At 40.0% G+C, this 27484-nt stretch overlaps 2 protein-coding genes and 1 pseudogene across 8 annotated transcripts in view; 1 reads left to right on the top strand and 2 right to left on the bottom strand.

Annotated features, from left to right (window-relative positions):
* LOC113650183 overlaps positions 1-27484 on the bottom strand; it is a 410150-nt pseudogene that overhangs the window by 54725 nt on the left and 327941 nt on the right.
* On the bottom strand, positions 4813-15684 carry cpsf6 (cleavage and polyadenylation specific factor 6). Of its 7 annotated transcripts, none has more exons than XM_027158342.2 (10): positions 15550-15684; positions 14213-14422; positions 13744-13847; positions 13360-13505; positions 13009-13182; positions 12417-12903; positions 12192-12307; positions 11867-12020; positions 11587-11785; positions 4813-5287 (listed from the first exon to the last, which is right to left on the bottom strand). In XM_027158342.2, the coding sequence occupies exons 1-9, from the start codon at positions 15607-15609 to the stop codon at positions 11596-11598; spliced, it is 1641 nt and encodes a 546-aa protein (XP_027014143.1). In that variant the 5' UTR covers positions 15610-15684; the 3' UTR covers positions 4813-5287; positions 11587-11595. The 7 variants fall into 7 exon arrangements, with proteins under 7 accessions (XP_027014143.1, XP_027014144.1, XP_027014140.2 ...); XM_027158343.2 differs by having other exon boundaries at positions 11587-11782; XM_027158339.2 differs by having other exon boundaries at positions 11587-11782; positions 12417-13182.
* Positions 23576-27484, top strand: part of LOC113650187 (B-cell receptor CD22-like) — a 1781460-nt gene continuing 1777551 nt past the window's right edge. Inside the window, exon 1 of the mRNA XM_047803950.1 lies at positions 23576-23636. Coding sequence (XP_047659906.1) covers positions 23591-23636 — 46 coding nt within the window. The 5' untranslated portion in view covers positions 23576-23590. The remainder of the gene's footprint in view (positions 23637-27484) is intronic.

The following is a 27484-nucleotide window of genomic DNA, read 5'->3' as shown; positions in this document are numbered from 1 at the left end:
CTCTGGGGTGTGGAGTGTCTGCATCCCAGGGCTATTTTGTGTATCAGAGATTTCTGCAGCTTATTTTCTAAAACAAATACTTTTTACTCACTGATCATCCGTCACCTCATCATCCGGTTCTTTATTGGGGTAGTACATAGTGAAATTAAAGTGTTCCTCCAGGACCTGGTGCTAATTACATTTTTCAAATTAAATAAATAATTTAATATTGAACTATATAATTATTGTTTCTAGATTTCTGTAGAGCTTTTTTTTTTGGGGGGGGGGGGGGGTGTTCATTGTTTAAAGTGTTATGCAAATAAACTGAATTTACGAATATAATCACACAGGAACTGTGACTCTCCAATTATGTAATTATGTTGTCAGTCGTGTACAAAAAGCAGCTGTGCTTGTTCTGCAATGTCTGAAAGGGACCGACATGCAAGCTCCATAAAGACATGGTGTGAAGGTGCAGGTCTGTACCGAGCCCTGTACAACCCCACTGAACACCTTTGTGATGAACTGGAGTCTCAACACCAGTGTCTGATCTACCAGATGTCATTGTGGCACAAGAGCATTAGTAAGAAGATTCTCAGAAGGGTGAAGTTCATATAAAAGCAAAGAGAATAAATCTCGAGTTCAACAAACACATATTTTGGGCCATATAATGTACCTACTCTATCAGCCCTAGGTCTATTTGACAAAATCCAACACTAGTGTATTAGATAGAGATGATGCATGTTTGCCTCTACAAGGTGTGAGGGTGTGATGGTCCAGAGGGCAAGGGGCTGGATTCCTGATCAGAAGTTCGGGGTTCAAGCCAACAAGCTCAGAGACATCAACATTGGGTCCTTGAGCAAGGCCCTTGATCTCACCTGCACCAGGGCTTGACATTTACAGCATGTGACAGACCCCTTATCCAGAGCGACGTACATAAGTGCTTAAATCTCTAACATTGAATACATTAATGCTGCTCACTAGGTTACAGACTTAAGATACCATGAGTTTAAAACATTTGTTCAAAGTTACAATGAAAATGTGTCAAAGGTTTTTTTTTTTTTTTTAAATGCAAAAGATAAGGAAAGAAGCGCTAGTTGAAGTGTTTCCTGAATAAGTAGGTCTTCAATCACCGCTTGAAAATAGCCAGTGACTCAGCTGTCTGACCTGGGATATGCAAAAACTGGGGAAGTCGAGGCCTAATGGTTAGAGTTTGACTCCTAAAGGTTGTGGGTTCAAATCGCGGGCTGGCCACAACTGAGGTGCCCTTGAGCGCGGGCACCGAATCCCCCCAACTGCTCCCCGGGCACCACAGCATAAATAGCTGCCCACTGCCACAGGTGTGTGTTCACAGTGTGTGTGTGTGTGTGCACTTTGGGTGGGTTAAATGCTGAGAACGAATTTTATTTAGCCGTACGTCACGTCACTTTCACTTTTTTCACTTTCACTTCTGCAGGAACAGTTAAAAATTACATAAGTGACATCAACTACAAATGGTTATGACCTTTTGCTAAATGGTGAGACAGCATTCCAGCAGTCCTGAGGTGCTGTACGTTATAACACTGATGCACAATTTACATTGTTCGGGCTCTTGGTTTCCTCTCTGGACCATGTACATTTTCTTTCTTACCCACATTTTACTGTTGGAGGCCATGAGCACATAGTAAAGCAGACTGTAGGTCTGAGTCTTCTAAATGTGGTTTTATAGCTTCAAAGCAAAAACATCAGACCTTGCGTATTACATCATGTAAACAAAGGTGACTGTGTGCAGAATATAACTATTTTAACAATAACAATACAGTAATCCCTCGGCACTTCACGGTTCACGTTTAACAGCCTCAGTGCATCTGTGATTTTTTTAAAGATTATTCATCGGAAAATAAAAAACAATAACGGTTTCCCAGGATGCCAGACAAAGAGAGAAACTCTCTCAAAGGCTTTGTACATACCCACGGGCACTCAGACAAGGCACATGATTGGCTGCGCATCATCGCATCCTCTCCCAGCTTCTTCCCTTGTTGTATCTCGCCACTCTTGTTCACGCGGTCAACCATGTCTCACGTATTGTGTTTTCGTTAAGCCCTTACAATTCCTCCTAAGCGCTGCACGCTTGCAAAAGATTCCAATAGTGAGCCCAGGAGGAAGAGGAAGATGATGACCATAATTGAAAAGGTAAAACGTTTAGATATGTTAAAACAGGGCAGAAGTTATGCCGCCATTATTGAGTGAATGAATCGACAGGGCGCTACATCAAAAAAGACAAAGATTTAAGTAAAATATATGAGAGAGTGAATGTATAATATTAAGGTTTTATAATTAAATAGATTTAAGTAAAATAAATATATAAAGTATAAATATACATATTTGAAACATTCTGGTACCTACACACACGTACGGAAATTCCTTCACCTATCGTGGGGGGGTTCGGGCCCCATTAACCGCGATAAACGAGGGATCACCGTATACTAATATAAAGCTACTGTAATGTTCGGGGCTAATTTATTGTGCCCTCGGGGCTGTTCACAGCCACTTTTGTCTTAGAACTTGGGAAGCAGTTTGTGTTGAGAAAACATTTTGCTCTTTTAGTCATTAGTGCACTGTTAGCGATTTAGATATAATTTACAAAGTATTTTACTGACAAACAGCCTGCACCTTACAGGAAGAAAACATTTATTAAATCGTCATTACAAATTACATGTCTAAATAATTCTGGCTTATTACAATTGTGTCCTGAAAACAAATGACGAGCAGAGAAATGACCACATTAATGTCACCAGTGCTGCCCTCAGATGGCCAGAGACTGCACCACACCATAGAGGTTTTAATGAGTCTCTGTAACGAGGCATGTCACACAACCACAACACTGGGTATCAATAACGCATGCAGTAATAAAGCAGCTCATTAGGTATAAATGATGCATGGTGTGTGGGCTGTAACATGACTCCCGCTACAACACATTTACATTATTGCCTGTGTTACTTTTACAGTTCATCATAAACTATATATATATATATAAAATCTGTAGTCACGCGCTTCCTGCTGAACGTAGATGACATTAGATCAACAACAAACACCGATTTTATTTAAAATAAATAAGTCTTTGTAAACAACTGACAAAAAAAGGTTCGGTAATTCCATCTTCTGTCATGAAAGTGCATTTCCAAGTTTTAACACACAAAATAAGCTCACATACAAAAATAAAATAAAGAAATAAACCAAAGATCTTACTACACATTTACTTATTTAGAATGTAGAAAATATTTGTTTATGTCAGATATAAAGATACTGTAAAATCCACTTACCTGTGAGAGGAGAACGGTGGAACATCTTCATACTGACTCACACGACTGCAGACATACATTCACACCCTTTACCTTCTAATTCATTTCACCTTACTTCAAGGGAAACACAAAGGACATTTCATCTACAAATCTTCTCTGCCTCAAATGAATCGTTTAAATCCAACGGCTTTAACACAAACGAGTGGCGTTTGGGTCACATCTGTGTCCACTGTAGCTACAATACAGTAATAAAACATGTTCACACAGTTAACCCAGTGAACTATAGAACTGGTTAATCCACTGGACTAATTTATGCCTCTTATGCTTTAGGGGTTCGAATTTACAACACAGCGTCGATTTATACCCCCCCCCACACACACACACACAAAAAAAAAAGAAAAATAAATAAATAAAATACAATAACCCAGATTTCCTTGTTAGTGAGTTTACAGCTTCATCCTTTTCCTCTGTTCTGAGCATTATTAAGGTTATAAGTGTGACACATCTGTACACCAACTTTTAACTCCTTCTATTAAACATACATCTATTCACAGCTTGTACTTTCTACACTTTGGCAAAAAAATAAAAAAAGAGACCATCCAGTTTTTACAGATATTCATGAGTCCTAACATCTGAAGCAGGATAAATTCTGTCCAATCACATTGAATACTTTTTCATGCTTGTAAACAAACACCCGACGGGACACACATTAAAGTCTGTTTGCATGTTGACCAATCATTAGTGCCTCACTAAAAATCCCGAAGCCTACAGTAAACCCCTATAAACATTCACAGGGTAACTGGTTCACAGAAAATGGAGCAGAATTAAAGCCATACAGATTTTGTCCTTGTAATGCACATCTAATACTCCACTAACGTTTACAATTCAAACACAGACTTAAATGTTGTACAACATTGTTGTTCATCCCTTATTTTTCTCCTGAACATTACACACAAAGCTAAAGCTTCAGAGCTGTTAGATGTTTGTGTTTGATAAACAATCAGATATGAAACCAACCGTACACACATCACGGAGCTACAACTGAAGTTTGTGTTCTTCGTTACGTGATTGTTGCCGTTGTAAGACACACTACTACAACAAAAGAAATAAAAATGAAAGTAAAGTGTAAAAAACTGGATTCATGGCTCAGATTAAACATTGATTTGCTAACAGAAGCTCGAACATGTGGATTTCAGAAGGCCCTTATCAAAAATTCGCCACATGAAAAAAGTACAAAAATATACAATTTTACAAAAGAAATCAGACGCTATTCGTGTAAGTATGAGGTAAGACGTCTGAAAGGTGTCATTTATTTTCCTGAACGAGTTCAGATGAAATTTAGTCATGTGCTGATCTTTCGTTACATGATGGTTATATACAGAACGTAGCTCCATTTAAGGTCGCCATCTTACTCACACACTTATTAACCGTTACACGGTCGTCAGTGTGACGGCTACATCAGCGTATGACTAAAGATCGTCTGTTGTTTTTTTAGTGCAATGACTAAACATGAACAACATGAGAAATGCATGAAGAAATACAGAGTATAAACAAGTGGGAACCCCAGAAACACTTTATTACAACAGTCTATTTAATAAATCAAGGCAGAGAGACATTCACACACAACGATGAGACAAACAGAAGGGAAATAAGGGGAAGAGGGAGATGAAAACAAAAGTTCCCTATAAAAACAACAATTTACACGTTTACGGGCGTCAAAAAAGCTTACGTTTGTGTTGAAGGACCGAGCAGACAAAAGTTACCTTTAACTTTAACGCCAAAAAAGCTGAACTTACTTTTTTTTTTCCTGAATACGAGGATCAAATAAAATGTAAAAAAAAAACAAAAAAAATAAGCAGCTGGGAATTAAGAGTGAGTGAGTATATGTACGTTTTTTATAAACAGATCTGTACTGGAGCAGTCCTGTCGCCATAGTGATGATGGGATGAAGAGCACTGATGGACGAGTGGAGAAGTGCTCAGGTCGCTTCTTCCTCCTCCTCCTCTTCCTTGTCGTTTTCTTCCATTCAGCTGAAATGTGTCAGAAACGAAGGTGGCAGTTTGGTTTGGGGGTTCAAACCCATACACACACTTTTTAATGACACACACACACACACAAGCATGCAAGCTCTAATAGTTTACAAATTTAGCAACATCACATCCCGATTTAAACACTTTAAACACTTCAGACACACTTTATCTTCAATGTACAGAAAAAAATTACAAACAACAAAAGGTTTAGGGGCAAAATGAAAGATTTAAAATAAGGATTTTTACTATGGATGACTTACAGCACAACTAAATTAGCACCAGATGTATAATAATATAATACATTTAAACACATGAAATATGTCAATCAGCAAAATACTAAATATTACCATTTAAAGAGTTATTTATTTATTTAAATATTTACTGGCTCCCTTCCCTTTATAAAGCAAACGTTTAATAGAGTACATGAGTTTACCATCACAGAACACACCATCATTCAGACAACTACACAATAGTCATTATAAAATAATCAGCACTAAGATTAGAACATTTTAATAGAACATTAATTATAATTAATCCCAACATGAAGCTATACTCTATGGTTTAAACATTATTCCCCGTTAATAAGCTTAACTTTTATAAATAATCTGTAATAGTACCAAAGTAGTGATGGTAAGATTTGGACAGCAGAATAAGACATAAATCAGGGCTGGACAAATAAAAGTCTGGATTATAATGAGGACTTACTTTGGCTGTTAAACGACTCGGTTGATAATTGAGAAGTAAATAAATTGTGAAGACTTGCTACTTCTATTAGATCGATGAAACACTTGATGTTTTAATTGATTTACATTTTTATTAAACAGCACTTTTATAATTAAACGTTTTTGGCATGTAAAAAATGAAACCAGGAAAAATCATGTCAACATTCAACAATCACGACAAAGTCTAAGAGGGAAAAACAAACAGAGTACCGAGACTCTTATAATAGATCATGTGAATGTGGTGAGAGTAAAATGATCAGATTCAGTCACGTCAGATACCGGGGACGAGCGAAGGGCCATCGACAAGCAGACAACATGGACAGTGATAAAGAACAGAACGTCTTCCAAAGATGATAAAACGGACAAGAGGACAATCAGAGACCTAGAGCAACAATAAAGGAGCTGAAAGAACATCTGACACGTACTGATGACACGGGAGTATTAACGTTTGGGCTATGGGGTATTAGGGCAACAAGTGGTGGTGGCAGCATCACACTACAGATCTACTTCTCTTCAGCAGGGACTGGGAATCGTGGACAGCTCCACAAACCAAAGTATTTAAAAGGCACCAAACCTGCAGGTCTCTGTTAGACATCTGAAGATGAAGAGGTGGTTCACCTTCTAGCATGAGGACAACATGATGACAACCAAAGTCCAAATCAACAAATGGATGAGCTTCAGAAGAGAGGTCCAGTTAGAGCCCAGATCTAATAAAGGAATAAAGACGGCCGTATACAGGAGGGAACCACAGCCTGACCGATCTGGAGCATTTCACAAGGAAGAGAGGAACGAAGGAAGGACGATGTGCCACGTTGTTGGACTTTAATGCACAATAAGAATTTGGAGTTATAAGAAAAGTGTGCTTTATATATTTATGATTTCTCTATCAACTTGACTGTTATCTCACATTAAAGGTGAAAAATCTGACATGATTCGTCTTGGTTTCCTTTTTTTATTTTTTATTTTCCAGATCAGAAAATTTGTAATATTGTCGAGCAAACTTTATTCCTACTGTACAGACACAATTTGTCCAACCGTGAAACAGGAAGTGAAATGCGATCGAGAATTAAACCAACAGACCTTAAAAAAACAGATGTATAATGTATAATAGTTCAGCCACCGGTGAGCCCTGTATAAAGTGTGTGTTCTACACAACAGATCTAATCACAACTAAACCTACATGTAGTGCAGAACATGAGAACAGAAAACAAACACACAGAACTCAAGGCATGGGCCGATATCACATCGTCGTCGTGAGCTTTAATGGTGTTTTATATGATGGTGATAAATACAATCAGATACATAAAGGACACGAGTACGTAATGAATGACTGATTATCGGCACATGCTTAGTTGAGTGTACACAAAACAGCACAGACCTGGCAGCGACCTCTAAAGCGAAGCATTTCATGACACAAGAAAGTTTCCTTTAATAAAAATGTGTTGCAGTTAAATTACTCTGAAATTAATCACTTACCCTTAAAGTTCACTTAAAGTCATTTAACTGTTTCACAATAATAAAATGTGCAGCACCGATTTACACAATTTAAATTTACACTTTTCTCTTCGCGTTTATCAGAAATGTTGGCGTTAAATCATCAACATGGACATTTTTAGCTGCTGGTTTAGTGACAAAAAATGAATTGTGAGACAGAATGTTTTGTGCTTATGGCATTTGGTGAGCAACAACCAAACTACCCATCTGACACTCATGGGCTAAAGGACAATGTCTTCAGCCTAAAGCTTTACATATCACTGAACTTTACGTCATTTCAACTCTGTAGTTTGAAGCTACAACAATTTACAAATGAAATGAAATGTTTGAGTGTATATAAATCAATAAAATGTATTAATCAGTGTATTAACAGTTCCTTACTACACAATCTCTCCAGGATCGCACAAATCACACAAATCACCACAAAGCAAACAGAATGTTGTGATATTTGGGAGTTTGCAATGTATTAGAACTAGCTGAGATTTTCCACAGTGTGACTTCACCGTAACATGCAATCAGAAAAATATTTTGGTTTGCAGTAACAGTTAAAAAAAGGGTCAGTAGGTCTATTTTTTTTTTCATTTCAATGAAAAAAAAAAAGGAAAAATTTTGGTGACTGTGATTACGTAGGTTTGACTTTAAACAAATTAGCATATCGTGACATCACTGACTGGGTCTTCAACCCGTGCCTTCTGGCGCATCATCGCGAACCTTACTTTGATGCTGGACAGTTTGTCCAGAACTTGGTGCCAAGTTAAAGTGGTGTTGGGCTGTTTTAATGACTTTAGATGTATTATGGAGCCCGAACACGTACAACGTTAAACGGTGACCATTTTGTTTACTGCAGCCATCGTTACCGAGCGCGACCCGTCGACTCTGACAGTGAATGAGAGAATGAGACGAAGCGAACACAGGACAGTGTGACATCCGGTAACCGACAGTGTAAACATAGATGTCACGGGTTTGTATTTAAAATAAAGAACGTAGCCTTTGTTTGTATGTAGGCAATTTATATATTTACAATACTTACTAAAATATAATTAATATTATTTTTGCTTTTGTATTAATACTTCGAAGAGTTAAAAAAATAAATTGGTTGGTCTTAACGCAAATTTACAACCAGCAGGTCGGTCAGACTTAAAGCAAAAAATAAATAAAGGTCGGTCCTAAATTGACGGTCGGTCGGGTTACGGCACAAGTATATTTTTAAGGATGGCCTCAGCCAAATCTCTTCAATTTATGTGTAGTGAACAGAAGTCAAATCTTTTTGTCCACAAAAAAAAAGACAAAATTGTCAAGTTGCATCACGAATTTATAAAAAACATTTCTGGCTGCAACATTCACAAGAACTTTGTGTAATCCTGGAGTGACTGAACTGACATTATAGACATGTGATGCTTTTATACAGCAGATCAATAAATCTGTCTGATGGCAAACTTTACTTGATCCATCTGCCCTTTTGCCCAAACTGTCTTTAATATGGATAAAATAAATGATTAAACTTTTCCCTGCTACAGTAATAATTATAATATTTAAATCTGAGCTTGAACTTACTTTGTTACACATTTACCGAATCATGAATTATAACAAACTGGTGAACAATCAAAGGACATCTGACCTTCCAGTAATGAGTTCATAAGTAAAAGCTCTGACACACACAACCTCACACTCATCTACTGTACAGTAAAGAGAACAAACCTGGGTCTACAGTAAAGCAGTAAGAAGGGCAACACTACGTGTGTGTACGCAAAGTCATGTTCAGTTTATAATTCACCTTCAGCAGTGTTTAGATAAGAGGATCACTGCAGAGTAAAAACTACTGAACGTCCAGCAAACAGTATATAAGGAGAAGGACGGCTACATTTAACAGTTTTAAACACACAGTATCTGAACATCTACAGAAATGTCAGAGCGGTGACAGACGTACAGCTCAGAAGCAGCTCCAGTTAACAGAATGTTAGGCCACTACATATTACATATTCCATACAACACTAATAACTGCTTGACTTCACATTTGTTCACATCAGCAAGTGACAAAGGTCCCGTTGGCCCAGTCTGTGATTCTGACTGCTAAATAAGCATAAATAATATGAACTAATACAAATTATAGTTAGCATTCTGAGCAGTCTTAGTCACTGTGACTGCTAGAACATCACTGTGACTAAAGTCTGCGATGTTTACTGGGACTTTTAAATATTAGCCAGCTATTTTATAGGATTTGTGGGATGCATGAGAACAAAAGTCCTGCTCATGGAGCAGAAACACATAAACATGATCATTGTCGCTTACAAATGTGAACAAAAATTCCAAGACACTTGATGGCCATGAAGATCAGCTCTAATAACCCAAACGATACTCGGCCAATAATACAGGGGTGTAAACTTTTCTGAACAATTTAGGATTACACATTATTTACTATATTACATATTTACTAACAGAATGGAGTTTAATTAAATCACACCAGACATTGCCTGAACTTTCACCTGGTTTCAACATAAGGGCATGTTATACTACAGCTGTACAATAATCTGACATCAATAGAACGTCAATACTTCCATAAGTTTAAGGAAAACAAACAAACAAAAAAAAACAAACAAAAAAAAACAACAAATGCAAATGTTGGCAAAAATTGAGCAAGACAGAAACACAGTTTATGATAAAGCCGATTTGATTTGATAAATTAAACCAATCGACATTATGATTACATCATAAACCTATAAATTCTGTAATAATTGGTCTGTACAAACAGTAGCTTCATTACATCACTGACTACTGTGGTATAAATATCTGTACATACCACTTAAACATTAGATGCTTTGTAGCCTGACAACACAACATACTGGTCACCTTATACACGTTTTCTGACAGATTATAGCCAATGTGCTCCATACACATCTTATATACAGGAATTTAAAGAAATTGAGTGCACATTATTTTCTCATCACAACATTAACACTGGGCCACTGAACACCAAGTTCTTAAGTTCCTGTGTTAACCGTAAAAACTTTAAACCTCAGCATCCACCCTTTACATCCACTCCCCCCAAGCTGCTCACAGTTTATACCCAAAGTGACCCCACACCCAGTCTTAACAGGTCAAGAAGTCAGTACTTTAATAAATTAATAAAATATCTTGAATAAAGTCATTTCTATTAGATATAAAATACCTAAGTTAAAGTTTAGCTTTAATGGCCCTGGTGAAAATGTGTGAATTTTCTAAACACAATACAAAAAAAAAAGTCAATTCACTTTATTTCTCTCTCTCACTTAACAATTCACATTGTGTCTTAAACAATGAATGGATTTTGTACATATAAAAAAGGGCCAGCTGTAAAGCAGCGTTTATGTGTCAGACTTATTACAATCGGACTATCATACATCTATTTGTCTGATACAGAATAAATCTAATCTGACTGAGAATTAGAATGCTGGTGTTTACATAAAGCACTAATCTGCTTAAACCTACACTCCTAATATCACTTCTGGTCTTTACAGGATATTAGATTTTGTTATTTATATATATATATATATATATATAACACAAACCCAGATATTACTGATATAAACACCTCCCTGTACTTTAGTACAGTCTCCACACACAGGCCGATAAACATCCCTCGCTTATTTACTCTCTAATGAGTTCAGAACCTAGACGTTTCCCCCAGAAATCTACAGCCAACTGTGTATAAAAGTCAACATTTGTACAATTAACACACTTACATTTAAAAAGATATATTTTATCATCATGTACGTGTGTATAAACACTCGGGCACATAATTAACACTAAAGTGCGACACACAAAAACCCAATAGAAAATATCCAAACATCAAAAACAAATAAATATCCCTGAAGATGAAATCAGTGCAAAATCAAATCAACAACCAATCAAATTCCAGCATGGAATGAGCAGTAATTAATTAAAACAAAAACAAAAGTCTCAATGGCAAAAATAAAAGTGTGTGTGTGGTCTTACCGTACCGATACCTACCTGACATCCTGTAGCGGTGATCCAAAGCTGGGTTTGAAAAGTTTAAGTAATAAGTAATAAAACTGATAAACACACAATAAGAAATAAAACACTAACCTTTCTGTCCTAGCGGTGACGGTATTCCCTCTCGCGGTCGCGGTCTCTCTCGCGGTCACGGTCCCTCTCGCGGTGGCGGTCTCGCTCACGGCTCCGTTCTCGGTAGTAATCTTCGTGCCGATCGCGGCTACGTGATTTGTGACGGCGACTTTTCTCGCGAGAGCGACTGTGGTCCCGGTCCCGCGATCGCTCTCGTCTGCTGAGAGACACAGAACGGTAAGTGAGAGGGCAGGATGAATGGAGAGAGGAGATGAGATCTGAACACAGATGAGCCGTGTACCTGGAGGCAGAACCGTAGGACTTGGACTCGATGCCATGCAGGCAGTCCTGCAGAGAGCTGATTAACACTTTACAGCGATCATCAGCGGAAACTTTTGACTGCTTTATTAATGAAATTGCAGTGACCAGTGTCTCAATAGCACTGCCGTAATCTCCTGAAACCACCACAAGAAACACACAGTGAGTAAAAATCACTCAGTCCCAGAACATCTGACCCTCTACACTTCTACCTGCTTGTCTACCAAACATACATCCCTAAGCATTAAGAGGAAACTATTACTACTAGCTTTAATGTCCCACTCAGGTGAACACAGGTGTGTGATTACCTGCACTTGCATCTGACACTGCTCTGGATATAGCACTGCTGGAAATAGCTCTGTTTCTGTTCATTATCTCCTCAAATTCAGCCTCACTCAGAGGGGCACGAGCTGCATCCATCTCCCTGACAACACGTGTGGAATAAAGAGAACACACAGATCAGCTCTTGATGCCTGAGACCACAGTCACAAGATACACAGGTTTAGTTAATTAGCTGACAGACGAGCGCCTACCTGCCCGGACCGTAATCCCGGTCATAAGGTGGAGGTCGTCCGTATGGGTCGTTGGGGGGTGGGGCTCTATCTGGCGCTGCCATGTTGTTGTTACCGGGTGGTGGGAAGAAGGCAGGGTTGACGTGGGGGGCAGGTGGTGGGCCTCCTGGAGGGGGGCCACGCATGTGAGGGGGTGGAGCTAAAGCCAGGGGGGGTCCAATAGGACCTGGGGGACGAGGTGGGAATGGGCCAGGAGGGGGTGGACCTTGCTGTGGAGGGGGAGGACCAGGGGGCGGGCCATAACCCGGAGGTGGTGGGCCAGGAGGTAATGGGCCAAGCGGAGGTTGGCCAAACTGACCAGGAAACAATACAGGAGGAGGTGGGCGGTCCCCCCTATTAGGAGGGCCTGAAAGGGGTGGAGCTAAACCTTGACCAGGAGGCGGGGGTCCAGGAGGTCCTGGAGGACCAGGAGGACCTGGAGGAGGGCGGGGAGGACTCTGTATACCACCTGAGAAATCACAAAAGAACACGATGGACAATATATTAACAATGTCATTTAATATGCACAGAACTAACAAAACTGTAATACAGAAATTACAGTAAAGTGTCATACCAGGGAAGTGTGGAGGCGGTGCTCCAGGTCCAACAGGTCCAGGAAAGCGATCTCCTCCTGGACCTGCAGGACCCGGAAAGCGCCCGCGACCCCTACCTAGGGGAAAACCACTACGGGGACCAACACCTGGAGGTCCAGCCTTCCCTTCCCCTGACATCTGGCCTGACTGGGTGCCTAAAACAAGGCACACCAGACACACACCATTCATTAATTTAACACCACAAATATTTTAATATAGTCTCTAGTACTGTGCTTCAATAGAGAGAAATAAATCTGTTGTGTGTGTTATAATAACTACTACCTTAAATATTAACACTGTCTAACGACCTATATAAGAGGTAAATAACTCACTCTTACGTGACTGCAGCTCGAACTGACTGAGTGACTGTTTGTTGCATGGTGTGACGATCGGGTTTTGGCCATGCAGCTCTCTCTTTGACAGCAAGTCCAATAACTTCCTGGAGGAGGCTTCTGATCCTACACACACCAGCGCAAACCTGCAACACCACACCGTTTAACCAACCATTCTCGTCTACAGTTACACATCACTCACACTAAATGCACATGGAAGGGTTCTATAACCCTGTTTGCTGATCTACAATTCATGTGGTTCTAGTGTTCAGTGCTTTAAGAGCTGAACCACTTTGTTGAACCTAGTAAAAACACAGAGTACACAAGAACCTCCATGGGAACAGCACAGGGAATTCAGCAGCACGGAGCTGCACATGGTCTCACCCTTTGGACTGTCCGTTAGCTCGGTTCTCGAAGAACTTGATCTCCAGTACGTCGTTGATGCCGATGGAACGAATGGCTTCTGTCAGATCTTCATCTGTAGTCCACTGTGGAGAAAACAGGAGTTTTAAATATAAACACAACAATATCTAAAACAATCATACACTAATTTTAAACCATTTACAAGGTTAAAATCTGAATATTAATGAGTCTATAACGATACAGTCACTACACAGGACATATCAGTGGTGTGAACCATAAGTAGGGAATTACATAAAACTAACAGACCTATTTGAGACACGGCATGTTATCACTTAAAAAAACACGATTAGAAAATGCATCTGTTTTAAATAGGCAAAATAATAAGTTTGCCTTTGACTATGTAGATTAAGAATAAATGGCAGCTGTAAATGTGTGTGTATAAACCCAAGTCAGGTTTGTGTGCATGTGTAAGTGTGTTTGTTCAGCTCACCCAGGTGAGGTTGCCGATGTACAGAGCGATGCGCTTGCCAGTATACGTGTACACAACGTTGGGTGGAGCTCCTTTATTCCCCTCTGTACCTCCAGGTGCGGGCAGGTTGTCCAGGTAATCTCTGTCCTCAGGGGCATCGCCGTTATTGGCCGAGGGAGAGATGACCTCATCGTACAGGTCAATCTGCTCATGAACGGAATAATCTGTTTCCTGTAAGCAGAGAGCGCACACCACAAATACAGTGAACATGAAACAATACGTAATAACTTTTAAAAACACTTGCACACTAACACCTGCACAGGATGTTACATCATACATCCAAAATATTAATTTCTTTAACAATGCCACTTTACTAATCAGCTAATTCTGTTAACATGTATTCAGGCCCAAACAGACACGGTTATATGCATCACATCTCATATGTAAGCGACATTTGTTTCCTAAATAAGAGACGTGTGTATAATAAGTAATATAATAAAGACTATAGTGCTATTAAATACACAACATGTGGTTAGTAAACACATCAGGGACAGAATCCTGACTCACACCAAAGTGTGCAGCAGTGTGTAATTACTCTAATGGCTAAAGCTCTGTATAAATAACGTGTGTGTGTAACTTTATTATTATTAATGCTAATATTTATATTTCTGCGTCTAAATAAATGGATTTTACACACAAACACTATATTCACATAACTTACAGCACAGTGTGTGTATGTAATAAAAACAATATAAAGGCTGTATAACTTAAACTAAATAGATTTTTACCTCAGACTAATGTAATAAAAATAATGAGCCCATTATATATTTATAAATTTGCTCTAATTCACTGTTTTTTATTACAGATTAAAGTTACAGCATTGTGTTTATATAATTAGCTTAGCATCATTAGCTAAACGCTATAAACAATGGCCGCATGTAGCCACAGAGTAGAATCACACATTTTATATCACAAATAAACTCAGATAAATGGTCTATATTAAAAATGTGAGTAATGTTTAAAGATACGATATATAAAAAATAACACCTCGTTAATACCAGATTAACAACGATCCCAGGCCGAATCCTAAACCACCGCCAGCTCCCTACAGAGTGCACTACATACCACTGAGGACGCCGTCGTCCTGTTCACTACTTAGTGCACTTGATTAATAACGAGCGCGATTTGAGACACGGCCGCTTTATACATTTCATTGTGCGCACTCGCGTTAGCTTGGATGCTATAACTGTGCACGCGCTGCAGACTTTAGTCAAATACATTGAATATTAACGTTTAATCATCACGAGTTAAAGTGAACAACAGTTGAAAGTCTTTGTTGTAATTTGCTGAAGGTGTACCTGACTGAACTCCTCTTCTACATCTGCGTAAATATCGATGTGATCAACGCCGTCCGCCATTTTCCGTTCCTCTGTCCTCCTCCCTCAGCGGGCGGAAATGACGTAGGTGGCGCGGGAAAGTGCGGAAAAAGCAACAATGCGCCCAAACAGTGACGTCACGGCGTTCAAACGTCGCCACATATAATCCAGATATATAGTTAAAATATGATTAAAGATGACGTATCGAGCATGTAACATTTTAATCCAACATAAACACAAGTTTATTTATTGCACACAAAGTTTAAAAAGTATTCACGTCTTTGCATGTGTTTGAAATATAACTATTGTGGGCGTGGCCTACATTTTTATCAGGGCTCTCAGGTTCAGAAGACAGTTAAGAGTGACATCTCCAACCCTCCACCCAAACACAACTACACCCTTTTCACCACTTCTCTGGGCCAGCATCCTGCAGCCTGGCCTTGCTTAGTCGCCTTTTAGTTGACATCTTTGAAATATAGATGCATTAAAATGCATCAATGGCCAGGATATCAAATATGACACAGGACTGCCAACAGTCTGACTCATAATCCTAAGGTTGTGTGTTCGAGTCTCGGGCCGGCCACGACTGAGGTGCCCTTGAGCAAGGTACCGAACCCCCCAACTGCTCCCCGGGCGCCGCAGCATAAATGGCTGCCCACTGCTCCGGGTGTGTGTTCACGGTGTGTGTGTGTTCACTGCTGTGTGTGTGCACTTTGGATGGGTCAAATGCAGAGAACGAATTCTGAGTATGGGTCACTGTACTTAGCCATATGTCACTTCACTTCACTTCATACTCTCATGCCATACCTCCATACTCTCATGCCACACCTCCATACTCTCATGCCACACCTCCATACTCTCATGCCACACCTCCATACTCTCACGCCACACCCCCATATTCTCACACAGACTCGTGCAGAAGTAAGGAAAAAAACTAGCACCACATGATCTCGCAAAGCAACGCGCTCAGAGACCAGACAGACAGTGTAGTGAGGTTTTTGTGACAATTGTGAGAGAAATACACAATTTATTCCCATAAACTGTGTAGTCATCTGTTCTCCCTCCCATCTGCACCGTGTGAAGGCAGGCAGGTCAGTGAGTTACAGGGCGTCCAGTGTCTCCATCGTTTAGAGTAAAGTTGGCCGCATATTCACAGATTGGAGTTTCCAGAGTCAACGCTTTTATTACACAAATAACACCTCTTTTTCACCGTAGTAATGTAGAGAGGCAGCTACAACCCAATTTTCCTCAATATCAGCTTTCCTTGGCGTTGGACAAAATACATGTCTCTATGTGTGAATACCTACAAGACAGATTTCAAGGGACCGTCTGCAAAGTGCAAAACCAGAAAAGACAATACAAAACAAAACAAAAATACAAAAAAAATCAATAACTTCACTGTAATACACTGTACTGTGACCAGCTCACACACACTGTAATACACTGTACTGTCACCAGCTCACACACACACTGTAATACACTGTACTGTCACCAGCTCACACACACTGTAATACACTGTACTGTGACCAGCTCACACACACTGTAATACACTGTACTGTCACCAGCTCACACACACACTGTAATACACTGTACTGTCAACAGCTCACACACACTGTAATACACTGTACTGTCACCAGCTCACACACACACTGTAATACACTGTACTGTCACCAGCTCACACACACTGTAATACACTGTACTGTCACCAGCTCACACACACTGTAATACACTGTACTGTCACCAGCTCACACATCACTGTAATACACTGTACTGTCAACAGCTCACACACACTGTAATACACTGTACTGTCACCAGCTCACACACACTGTAATACACTGTACTGTCACCAGCTCACACACACACTGTAATACACTGTACTGTGACCAGCTCACACACACACTGTAATACACTGTACTGTCACCAGCTCACACACACTGTAATACACTGTACTGTCACCAGCTCACACACACTGTAATACACTGTACTGTCACCAGCTCACACACACACTGTAATACACTGTACTGTCACCAGCTCACACATCACTGTAATACACTGTACTGTCACCAGCTCACACACACTGTAATACACTGTACTGTCACCAGCTCACACATCACTGTAATACACTGTACTGTCACCAGCTCACACACACTGTAATACACTGTACTGTCACCAGCTCACACACACTGTAATACACTGTACTGTCACCAGCTCACACACACTGTAATACACTGTACTTTCACCAGCTCACACACACACTGTAATACACTGTACTGTCACCAGCTCACACACACTGTAATACACTGTACTGTCACCAGCTCACACACACTGTAATACACTGTACTGTCACCAGCTCACACACACACTGTAATACACTGTACTGTCACCAGCTCACACACACACTGTAATACACTGTACTGTGACCAGCTCACACACACTGTAATACACTGTACTGTCACCAGCTCACACACACTGTAATACACTGTACTGTCACCAGCTCACACACACTGTAATACACTGTACTGTCGCCAGCTCACACACACTGTAATACACTGTACTGTCACCAGCTCACACACACTGTAATACACTGTACTGTCACCAGCTCACACACACTGTAATACACTGTACTGTCACCAGCTCACACACACTGTAATACACTGTACTGTCACCAGCTCACACACACTGTAATACACTGTACTATCACCAGCTCACACACACTGTAATACACTGTACTGTCACCAGCTCACACACACTGTAATACACTGTACTGTCACCAGCTCACACACACTGTAATACACTGTACTATCACCAGCTCACACACACTGTAATACACTGTACTGTCACCAGCTCACACATCACTGATGTGCCACTGTACTGTCACCACTGATACTACAACACTTATTTGGCAGAAATGTCTTTTTGCTTAATTTTTATGATTTTTAATAATAAGAAAAATCAATAGCACGACTATTATGGAAATTATACTCAATAACTTCACTGTAATACACTGTACTGTCACCAAATTCAGCTCACACATCACAGATGTCCTGATAGTTATACTACAACACTTACTTTGAAAAATCATAAAAATTATACAAAAAAGACATTTCCGCCAAGTAAGTGTTGTAGTATCAGTGGTGATAGTACAGTGTATTACAGTGTGTGTGTGAGCTGGTGACAGTACAGTGTATTACAGTGTGTGTGTGAGCTGGTGATAGTACAGTGTATTACAGTGTGTGTGAGCTGGTGACAGTACAGTGTATTACAGTGTGTGTGTGAGCTGGTGACAGTACAGTGTATTACAGTGTGTGTGAGCTGGTGACAGTACAGTGTATTACAGTGTGTGTGAGCTGGTGACAGTACAGTGTATTACAGTGTGTGTGTGAGCTGGTGACAGTACAGTGTATTGCAGTGTGTGTGATCTGGTCACAGTACAGTGTATTACAGTGTGTGTGAGCTGGTGACAGTACAGTGTATTACAGTGTGTGAGCTGGTGACAGTACAGTGTATTACAGTGATGTGTGTGAGCTGGTGACAGTACAGTGTATTACAGTGTGTGTGTGTGAGCTGGTGACAGTACAGTGTATTACAGTGTGTGTGAGCTGGTGACAGTACAGTGTATTACAGTGTGTGTGAGCTGGTGACAGTACAGTGTATTACAGTGTGTGTGTGAGCTGGTGACAGTACAGTGTATTACAGTGTGTGTGAGCTGGTGACAGTACAGTGTATTACAGTGTGTGTGAGCTGGTGACAGTACAGTGTATTACAGTGTGTGTGAGCTGGTGACAGTACAGTGTATTACAGTGTGTGTGAGCTGGTGACAGTACAGTGTATTACAGTGTGTGTGAGCTGGTGACAGTACAGTGTATTACAGTGTGTGTGAGCTGGTGACAGTACAGTGTATTACAGTGTGTGTGAGCTGGTGACAGTACAGTGTATTACAGTGTGTGTGAGCTGGTGACAGTACAGTGTATTACAGTGTGTGTGAGCTGGTGACAGTACAGTGTATTACAGTGATGTGTGAGCTGGTGACAGTACAGTGTATTACAGTGTGTGTGAGCTGGTGACAGTACAGTGTATTACAGTGTGTGTGAGCTGGTGACAGTACAGTGTATTACAGTGATGTGATTGTTTTTTAGTATTCGCTTTTCGCGTTTTGCACTTTGCAGACGGTCCCTTGGAATCTGTCTCTCAGTCGTCTGCACATAGAGATTTATGTATTTTGTCGACCAAGGAGGAAAGCTGATTTTGAGGAAAACTGGGTTGTAGCTGCCTCTCTACATTACTACGGTGAAAAAGAGGTGTTAGTTGTGTAATAAAAGCGTTTAGTTCAGGAGTTATTGACTCGGGAAACTCGAATCTGTGAATATGTGGCCGACTTTACTTAAGTCCAGTTTAGTCTAGTAACTAATAGGCCTATGCTGTTATATAGTTTATATAGAATTAAGTTAGCATTAGCAGAGTTGTTTTGCAGCACTGAGCAGTTATTTTACAGAACTTTATCAAAAAAACAGTACAAAAGCATTTCCACATGACAAATATCTGGACATGCCTAATAGTTAATGTTAATTATTGTTTTCTAAGAACAGAATGTCAAGTCAACGACATCTATGATTAAGGCTGAAAATCAGCCACCAGCACTTACAATACAATAGAGCACATGTTAATCTGCAAACATGTTAATCACATGTTAATCTGTGAACATGTTAATCACATGTTAATCACATGTTAATCTGTGAACATGTTAATCACGTGTTAATCTGTGAACATGTTAATCACATGTTAATCACATGTTAATCTGTGAACATGTCAATCACGTGTTAATCTGTGAACATGTTAATCACATGTTAATCTGTGAACATGTTAATCACATGTTAATCTGTGAACATGTTAATCACATGTTAATCACATGTTAATCTGTGAACATGTTAATCACGTGTTAATCTGTGAACATGTTAATCACGTGTTAATCTGTGAACATGTTAATCACGTGTTAATCTGTGAACATGTTAATCACGTGTTAATCTGTGAACATGTTAATCACGTGTTAATCTGTGAACATGTTAATCACGTGTTAATCTGTGAACATGTTAATCACGTGTTAATCTGTGAACATTTTAATCACGTGTTAATCTGTGAACATGTTAATCACATGTTAATCTGTGAACATGTTAATCACATGTTAATCACATGTTAATCACATGTTAATCACATGTTAATCTGTGAACATGTTAATCACATGTTAATCTGTGAACATGTTAATCACGTGTTAATCTGTGAACATGTTAATCACATGTTAATCACATGTTAATCACATGTTAATCTGTGAACATGTTAATCACGTGTTAATCTGTGAACATGTTAATCACATGTTAATCTGTGAACATGTTAATCACATGTTAATCACATGTTAATCACATGTTAATCACATGTTAATCACATGTTAATCTGTGAACATGTTAATCACGTGTTAATCTGTGAACATGTTAATCACGTGTTAATCTGTGAACATGTTAATCACATGTTAATCTTATTTCTGTAAAATGTTTGTGAAAATGAAATATAATGTAAATCTCCCAAGAAATTCTGTACAGATACCAAATACTTTGACAATCAGTATATACTTAATACACTTCTGCTAACGCAAGGATTTTGTGTTTGTATTTTTTTCCACACCAAGCCACGCCCCTCCATAAGCCCCTCCCCATAACCAAAGCCCCGCCACCAAAAGTTGGCAGTCCTGTATGACATGATTTTAAAAGTCACCTATAACATTGACGATGCAATACACTTTCATTTATTTAGTGCTAATAAAGTTTTTAAGCCTATTTGGAGAAGTTTAATGTGACAAAAAGTCAGTCATAGTGTGATAACGAAAATATGACTAGGCCTAGACCCGTGGTTCTCAAACTTTTTCAGCGTGCGGCCCCCGTGTATACAGTGTATCCCTAGTTGCCCAAAAAAAGAACACTTATGACATAAAACATTCCAAAACTTAATATTTGAATTAAACAAAACATATTAAATTATACGATGTAGTGCAGGTGGTTAGTAGCCTTATTTTTCTGAGATTTAAGTACACAGAATTTATGATAAATTCATTACTTTATAAAATGTCAGTGAACTGGGGCCCCCTGGCACCATCTCAGGGCCCCCGGTTTGAGAACCACTGGCCCTAGACTACTTGTTCTGAGCAGGTGTTGTCAGTGACCCGGGGCCCCCTGGCACCATCTCAGGGCCCCCAGTTTGAGAACCACTGACCCTAGACTACATGTCCTGAGCAGGTGTTGTCAGTGACCCGGGGCCCCCTGGCACCATCTCAGGGCCCCCGGTTTGAGAACCACTGGCCCTAGACTACATGTCCTGAGCAGGTGTTGTCAGTGACCAGGCTGTAAAACTGTTGACTAAGTTACAGACACTGATGACAAACTCCTGCTGATGATCTGGGAAACGTCTCTAACAGCAGTCACAATGTCATTGTTTGTGTTAAACACGTTGTGAATGAGTTGTAACATTAAACAGGAGATCATGACTTACTCTGTGCTCAAAGTGATGCTCGCAGCTCCAGGGCTTTTCATTGGTTTCACTGACACACACACACACACACACACACACACACACACACACACACACACACACACACACACACACACACACACACCACATTTGTATAAAGTTTCACTCATCTCAATTTAACTCATATTAATTTGTACTTGGTGTGATGTTTGTGACCCAAAGCTGCAGCAACAAAGACCAACAAAGACAAAAGTCACACTAACAAAGACGTATTCATCCACAGAATGGTCTTACAAAACAAAGCACAGAGACACACTAGACACTGGTGTGATTAATAGTCAGGGGGACATGACTAAAGAAGAGCATGAAACGTTACCAGGATACAGATTTGAACAGCTGATACCGGACAGATATTAAAACACTTTTATATACACAGAACATCAGTACAAAAGGATTTTCTCCATCTCATGTAAGTAAGTGAGAATTAATCTGCTGCATATAGATGAATGTGTGGCATTTACCAAGTGTGTGTTTTTATACAGAATGTGTATTTTGCAGTATGCAGTTTCATTATTAATAACAGCTTTGCTGCAAAAACAATCCAAGTTTATAAGATATGAATATATATTTTTGATAGAAGTGTAGAAATGTAAATTAACAGGTGAAACTGTTTATCAGTAGCACTGTGAGGGAGTATTTAATGAACATGCAGAAATACACTATTAAAAGTAATCTTGTGTCTCTTAACTATCCTCAAACTATATAGCAAAACTAGTAGTATTCATATTACTTAGCGCTCTGTCTAATGTGTGTCATGAATGGATCCAACATTCTGATCCCCTTCAGAATTACCCAGGATGTAATCCTTTTGTTGCACTAACACAATCCAGACCTTTATTATTTTTTTAAATCTTCAGTAGTAACTTTTGGCATATTGTTTTAGCTATAAGCCCAAGAATCTGATTTCATCTCAGTGTTCAAACAGATGCCTGTCACCAAACTACAAGCGATGTCATCTAATGCTTGCTTACAGACATAACTGTCAGGGCTTCAGTAACACTAATATTTGTAATGTTTACTTAGTCTGTTTTGTAACTTCATGGGGTTATTACAGTAGGTTTGCTCTTTATATGATGTCCTGATAAACAAAAGCTTTATTGTTCTGGTGACATCGCTATAAGGTATCAAGCCACAAAAGGGAAAGTGGCTTAGCAACACTAAATTGCACCTAAATGGATTTGCATCTCTCCAGTGTTTCCATGGAAAGCTCTTGGTTAACCATGACCTTGACCAGGGTAAAGCACTTTTTTTTTTAGGAATAAATGAAAAAGAATGTACTGTATGTATACAGTCTGGTAGATAAGCAGCAGCATTTCTGTACTTATCAGTAGCTGTTTTGCTTTAGTCATTGAAACCTGTGTTATTTTACCTGTGTGTGTGTGTGTGTGTGTGTGTGTGTGTGTGTGTGTGTGTGCTTCTTTATTTTAGGTGATCATTTCTGGCCTGAGATATGAAAGCTTTAGAGAGATTTGTAATCGCCTTTTGTCTGTTTCAAGGTTTGTAAATGAGTTATGTGTGCATTTTTAGAATAAAAAAAGGTTTATGTGTTATAATAATACTTTGTGCTGTGTGTGTGTGTGTGTGTGTGTGTGTGTGTGTGTGTGTGTGTGTGTGTGTGTGTGTGTTTGCAGCTGTTTTGTGTAGAGAATTTTTCATCAGTCTACCAGAAAGTACAGAAGCGATGAAAGGCCTCTGTGTTCTAATACCATGCAATTTTGATTTTGAAGAACAATATGATGAAGAACTCCAATACAGTCCCAGAGGAGTCTGGTACAAAGGTGACAGTTTGGCAAAATACAAAGTTTTTTCTTCTAAAACTACTGAAGGCAACAAGATTGATGGCAAAATTGTAGGAGACCTCCACAGGAAGAACTGCACCACCATCTTCTACAACATCAGTGAAAGTGACAGTGGAGAATATTACTTTAGGATAGCGTCTGGAAATCTAAAATATATTTATTCCTCTTCTCTTTATTTAAATGTCAGAGGTGAGAGCTGCAGCACAATACATCATGTTTTAATTACACTAATGATGCACTGGAACACCTTTCAAACTCATCTCTAATGTGATAGTGTGTGTTTATCTCAGCATCTCCAATCAGCCCCTCAATAACACTGTATACGGAGGATCAGGGGGAGGTGGAGGACCACAATGAGGTGGTGGAGGGAACTTCACTGAGTCTCATTTGCTCTGCTCGATCTCCATGTCCCTTCAAACCCCCGATTATTACGTGGAGCTTCCTGCCTGAGGAGAGGAGACAGAAGCAGTACAATAACAACAGATTCAGCTCCTCTCAGCTGAACTTCACTGCTACTCATTTGCACCATGGACTCGGTTTCACCTGCACTGCCACCTACCAGCTCCAGAACCATAACAAATCAGCACAGAGCTCTCGTATTCTACATGTTCTGTGTAAGTGCATATTAACTAGTCTTTAATGATGCATGGAAACTTCTAAATCCTGTTCTTCCTCCTTCAGATGGTCCTAGAAACACATCAGTATCAGTGTCTCCATCTGATTCAGTACTTTTGGGCAGTTCAGTGTCTCTGAGTTGTAGCAGTGATGCAAACCCAGCAGTGCTGAACTACACTTGGTACAGACAGAACGGAGAGCAGATAGGAACCGGAGACCATCTCACCATCAGCAAGATTGTTTCTACACACAGTGGTTTATACTATTGTAAAGCTCAAAACCAGCACGGATATCAGAAATCTTCTGTCTTTCTGGATGTTCAATGTGAGTACAGTTCTGTGTTCTAGTAAGAAGCTAAAACATGGATTTATGGTTCTTGCCTTTTAACTGGTTTTGCAAGCATGAACAGGTGCATGGTACCCTGGGCTCAGTGTTCCAGATCATTTTCATGCATCTAATGTATGTCAGGGTGTTGTTATTAATGGTACCTATGTAAACCAAACAGATATATCAACAGGATGATACTTTCTATTTAGGGCCACCCTAAATGGTAGGTGACAGACAAAGGAGGTGTTGGGGTGTCTGTAAAATGAGATGCACAATTTCAATGACCATTTTTTCAAAGACCAAGGCAAGACAATGCAAGGTATGGCAAGGAAAACAACATTAACACAAATGCTACTGACTAATATAGGAGTAATACAACAGAGTAATATTTGACCTGATCTCAGCATGTCTGGCAGACACATCATCGCTCATCAATTGAAGATCAATCCTAGCAAAACTGAACTGCTGATCATTCCAGGTGATTCATCCCTAGCTCATGATCTTACAATACCCCTGCATAATGATCTGATCTCCCCTTCAGCCACAGCTCGCAACCTTGGGGTAACCATGGACAATCAATGGTTCTTTTCCTCTCATGTCGCTAATGTGACTCGCTCATGTCGGTTTCTTCTCTACATTAGAAGGATTCGGCCATTTTCCCCCACACAGACTGCTCAGGTACTTGTTCAGTCTCTTGTCATTTCTAGACTGGATTACTGCAATGCACTGCTGGCAGGTCTACCTATGAACGCAATCCGTCCTCTGCAAATGATCCAAAATGCAGCTGCCCAGCTTGTTTTCAACCTGCCAAAGTTCTCCACACCACCCCGCTGCTGCGATCCCTCCACTGGCTTCCGGTAGCTGCACGCATCAGATTCAAAACACTGATGCTGGCCTACAAAGCCAAAACCAGACCAGCTCCCTCTTACCTCAAAGCCCTCATCATTCCTCGCACTGCACCCCGCAACCTCCGATCTACCAGCACTGCTCGACTGGTTCCACCATCTCTCAGGGTAAGAGGCAAGTTTACTAGAAGACTTTTCTCTGTTCTGGCACCAAGGCAGTGGAATGAACTTCTCCTAGAGGTCCGGACAGCTGAGTCACTGGCTATTTTCAAGCGGCGGTTGAAGACCTACTTATTCAGGAAACACTTCAACTAGCACTTCTTTCCTTATCTTCTGCATTTAAAAAAAAAACAAAAAACCTTTGACACTTTTTCATTGTAACTTTGAACAAATGTTTTAAACTCATGGTATCTTAAGTCTGTAACCCAGTGAGCAGCATTAATGTATTCAATGTTAGAGATTTAAGCACTTATGTACGTCACTCTGGATAAGGGGTCTGTCACATGCTGTAAATGTAAATGTAAATGAGTGACAGGAAATGCAGACACCGGCATTGACTAAATCCATTTTTTCAACAAATGAACTAAGTAAAGCTGGGTGTCTGTGTACTTACAAAGGTGCTGCAGATAGTACATGGTAGTGCTGGTCTCCATCATGCCTGGGTTCTCTTTGGGGTTGGAAAACCTAGCCAGTCTCGCCACAGGAGCAACAGGACTGGAAGTTGAGGGATTAGGGTTGCTTCCTTGGCGGTAGGTCCAACGATGGAATTCTTCCACCATGTTGATAGGAGATCACCTGCAATGCATTAGAATCTCATTCTTGAGGGTTTGCAATCAGTGGCTTCCTTTGGAGCAAGCACTTAGTAGGAGCCTTTGTTGGCTTTTTTTTTTACAGAGAAAGGGAGAGGCAATGCTGGCCCTGTCATCCTTGTGCCACTCTTCCCTGGCAACTCTCCAGTCTAAGGTGCGCAGATAGACCATGACCATGTCCTTGTTAGTCCGTTTGGTTAGGTGGCACTGGGCATCTCAGGAGGGGTCAGGGAGAGGAGCAGTTGCGGTGAGGAAGAGTTTTGCTCATCAGTTCTGCTGTGTGTGTGGAAGCATTTTCTGCAGTGTGTCAGTTGGCGGTGCAGTTCAAGGTTTGGTGGAGAAGAGACGAGGCAGGACCCAAGAAATTTGCTGGGCACAACTGTTTCACAGAGTTTCATCTTCACTTTTATGAGTTCTGGGAAACAATTAGAACCATGTGTCATTCCTTCTGCCAACATAATCTCTTACCTCCATAAACACATGGTTGCCCCAAGATACTCTACCTGCTTCTCCTGGAGGGTGAAGAGTTCTTACCAATGTGTTGATTTACCAACTTTTGTCACCCGGCCCCGCAGCCATGTGCTCTTCTGTATTCCCAAATAGAAGTACTGTAATAACATGGGGGCAGTGGTGGGCTCTTTGCTGTCACAATACTTAAGACATCTTTTAGTCATATAGAACTCCAGTCATGCTTTGGAAACTTTGCTTTATTTTTGTAAAATAAACAAAATAAAAAACAAGAACAAGTCTTATATTTGAAACAGAGAATAGATTTTTTTAAATTTGAGGAAACAATCCATACTGTACATTATAAATTATTGAATAATATAACATATAACTGAGAGGGGTAGCTGTAGTAGCGCTGCAGTTTTATGAAACGATAGTGTGCGGTGAAGCTAATAAATTTGTGCATTTAAGAACAGTTTCTGCTATAGATGACATTAAGAAA

Source organism: Tachysurus fulvidraco, chromosome 19 (genome assembly GCF_022655615.1).
Source record: "Tachysurus fulvidraco isolate hzauxx_2018 chromosome 19, HZAU_PFXX_2.0, whole genome shotgun sequence".
Classification (NCBI taxonomy): Eukaryota; Metazoa; Chordata; class Actinopteri; order Siluriformes; family Bagridae; genus Tachysurus; species Tachysurus fulvidraco.
This window is presented reverse-complemented; position numbering and strand designations above follow the sequence as displayed.

Bases quoted from the DNA above. Each gene is read 5' to 3' on its own strand.
- cpsf6 (XM_027158339.2), bottom strand. From the start codon at position 15,609: ATGGCGGACGGCGTTGATCACATCGATATTTACGCAGATGTAGAAGAG. The intron at 13,183-13,359 runs GTGAGTTATTTA...GCCTTGTTTTAG, and splicing joins CGAGCTGCAGTCACGTAAGA to GCACCCAGTCAGGCCAGATG. The intron at 12,021-12,191 runs GTAATCACACAC...TGGTGGTTTCAG, and splicing joins AGTGTCAGATGCAAGTGCAG to GAGATTACGGCAGTGCTATT.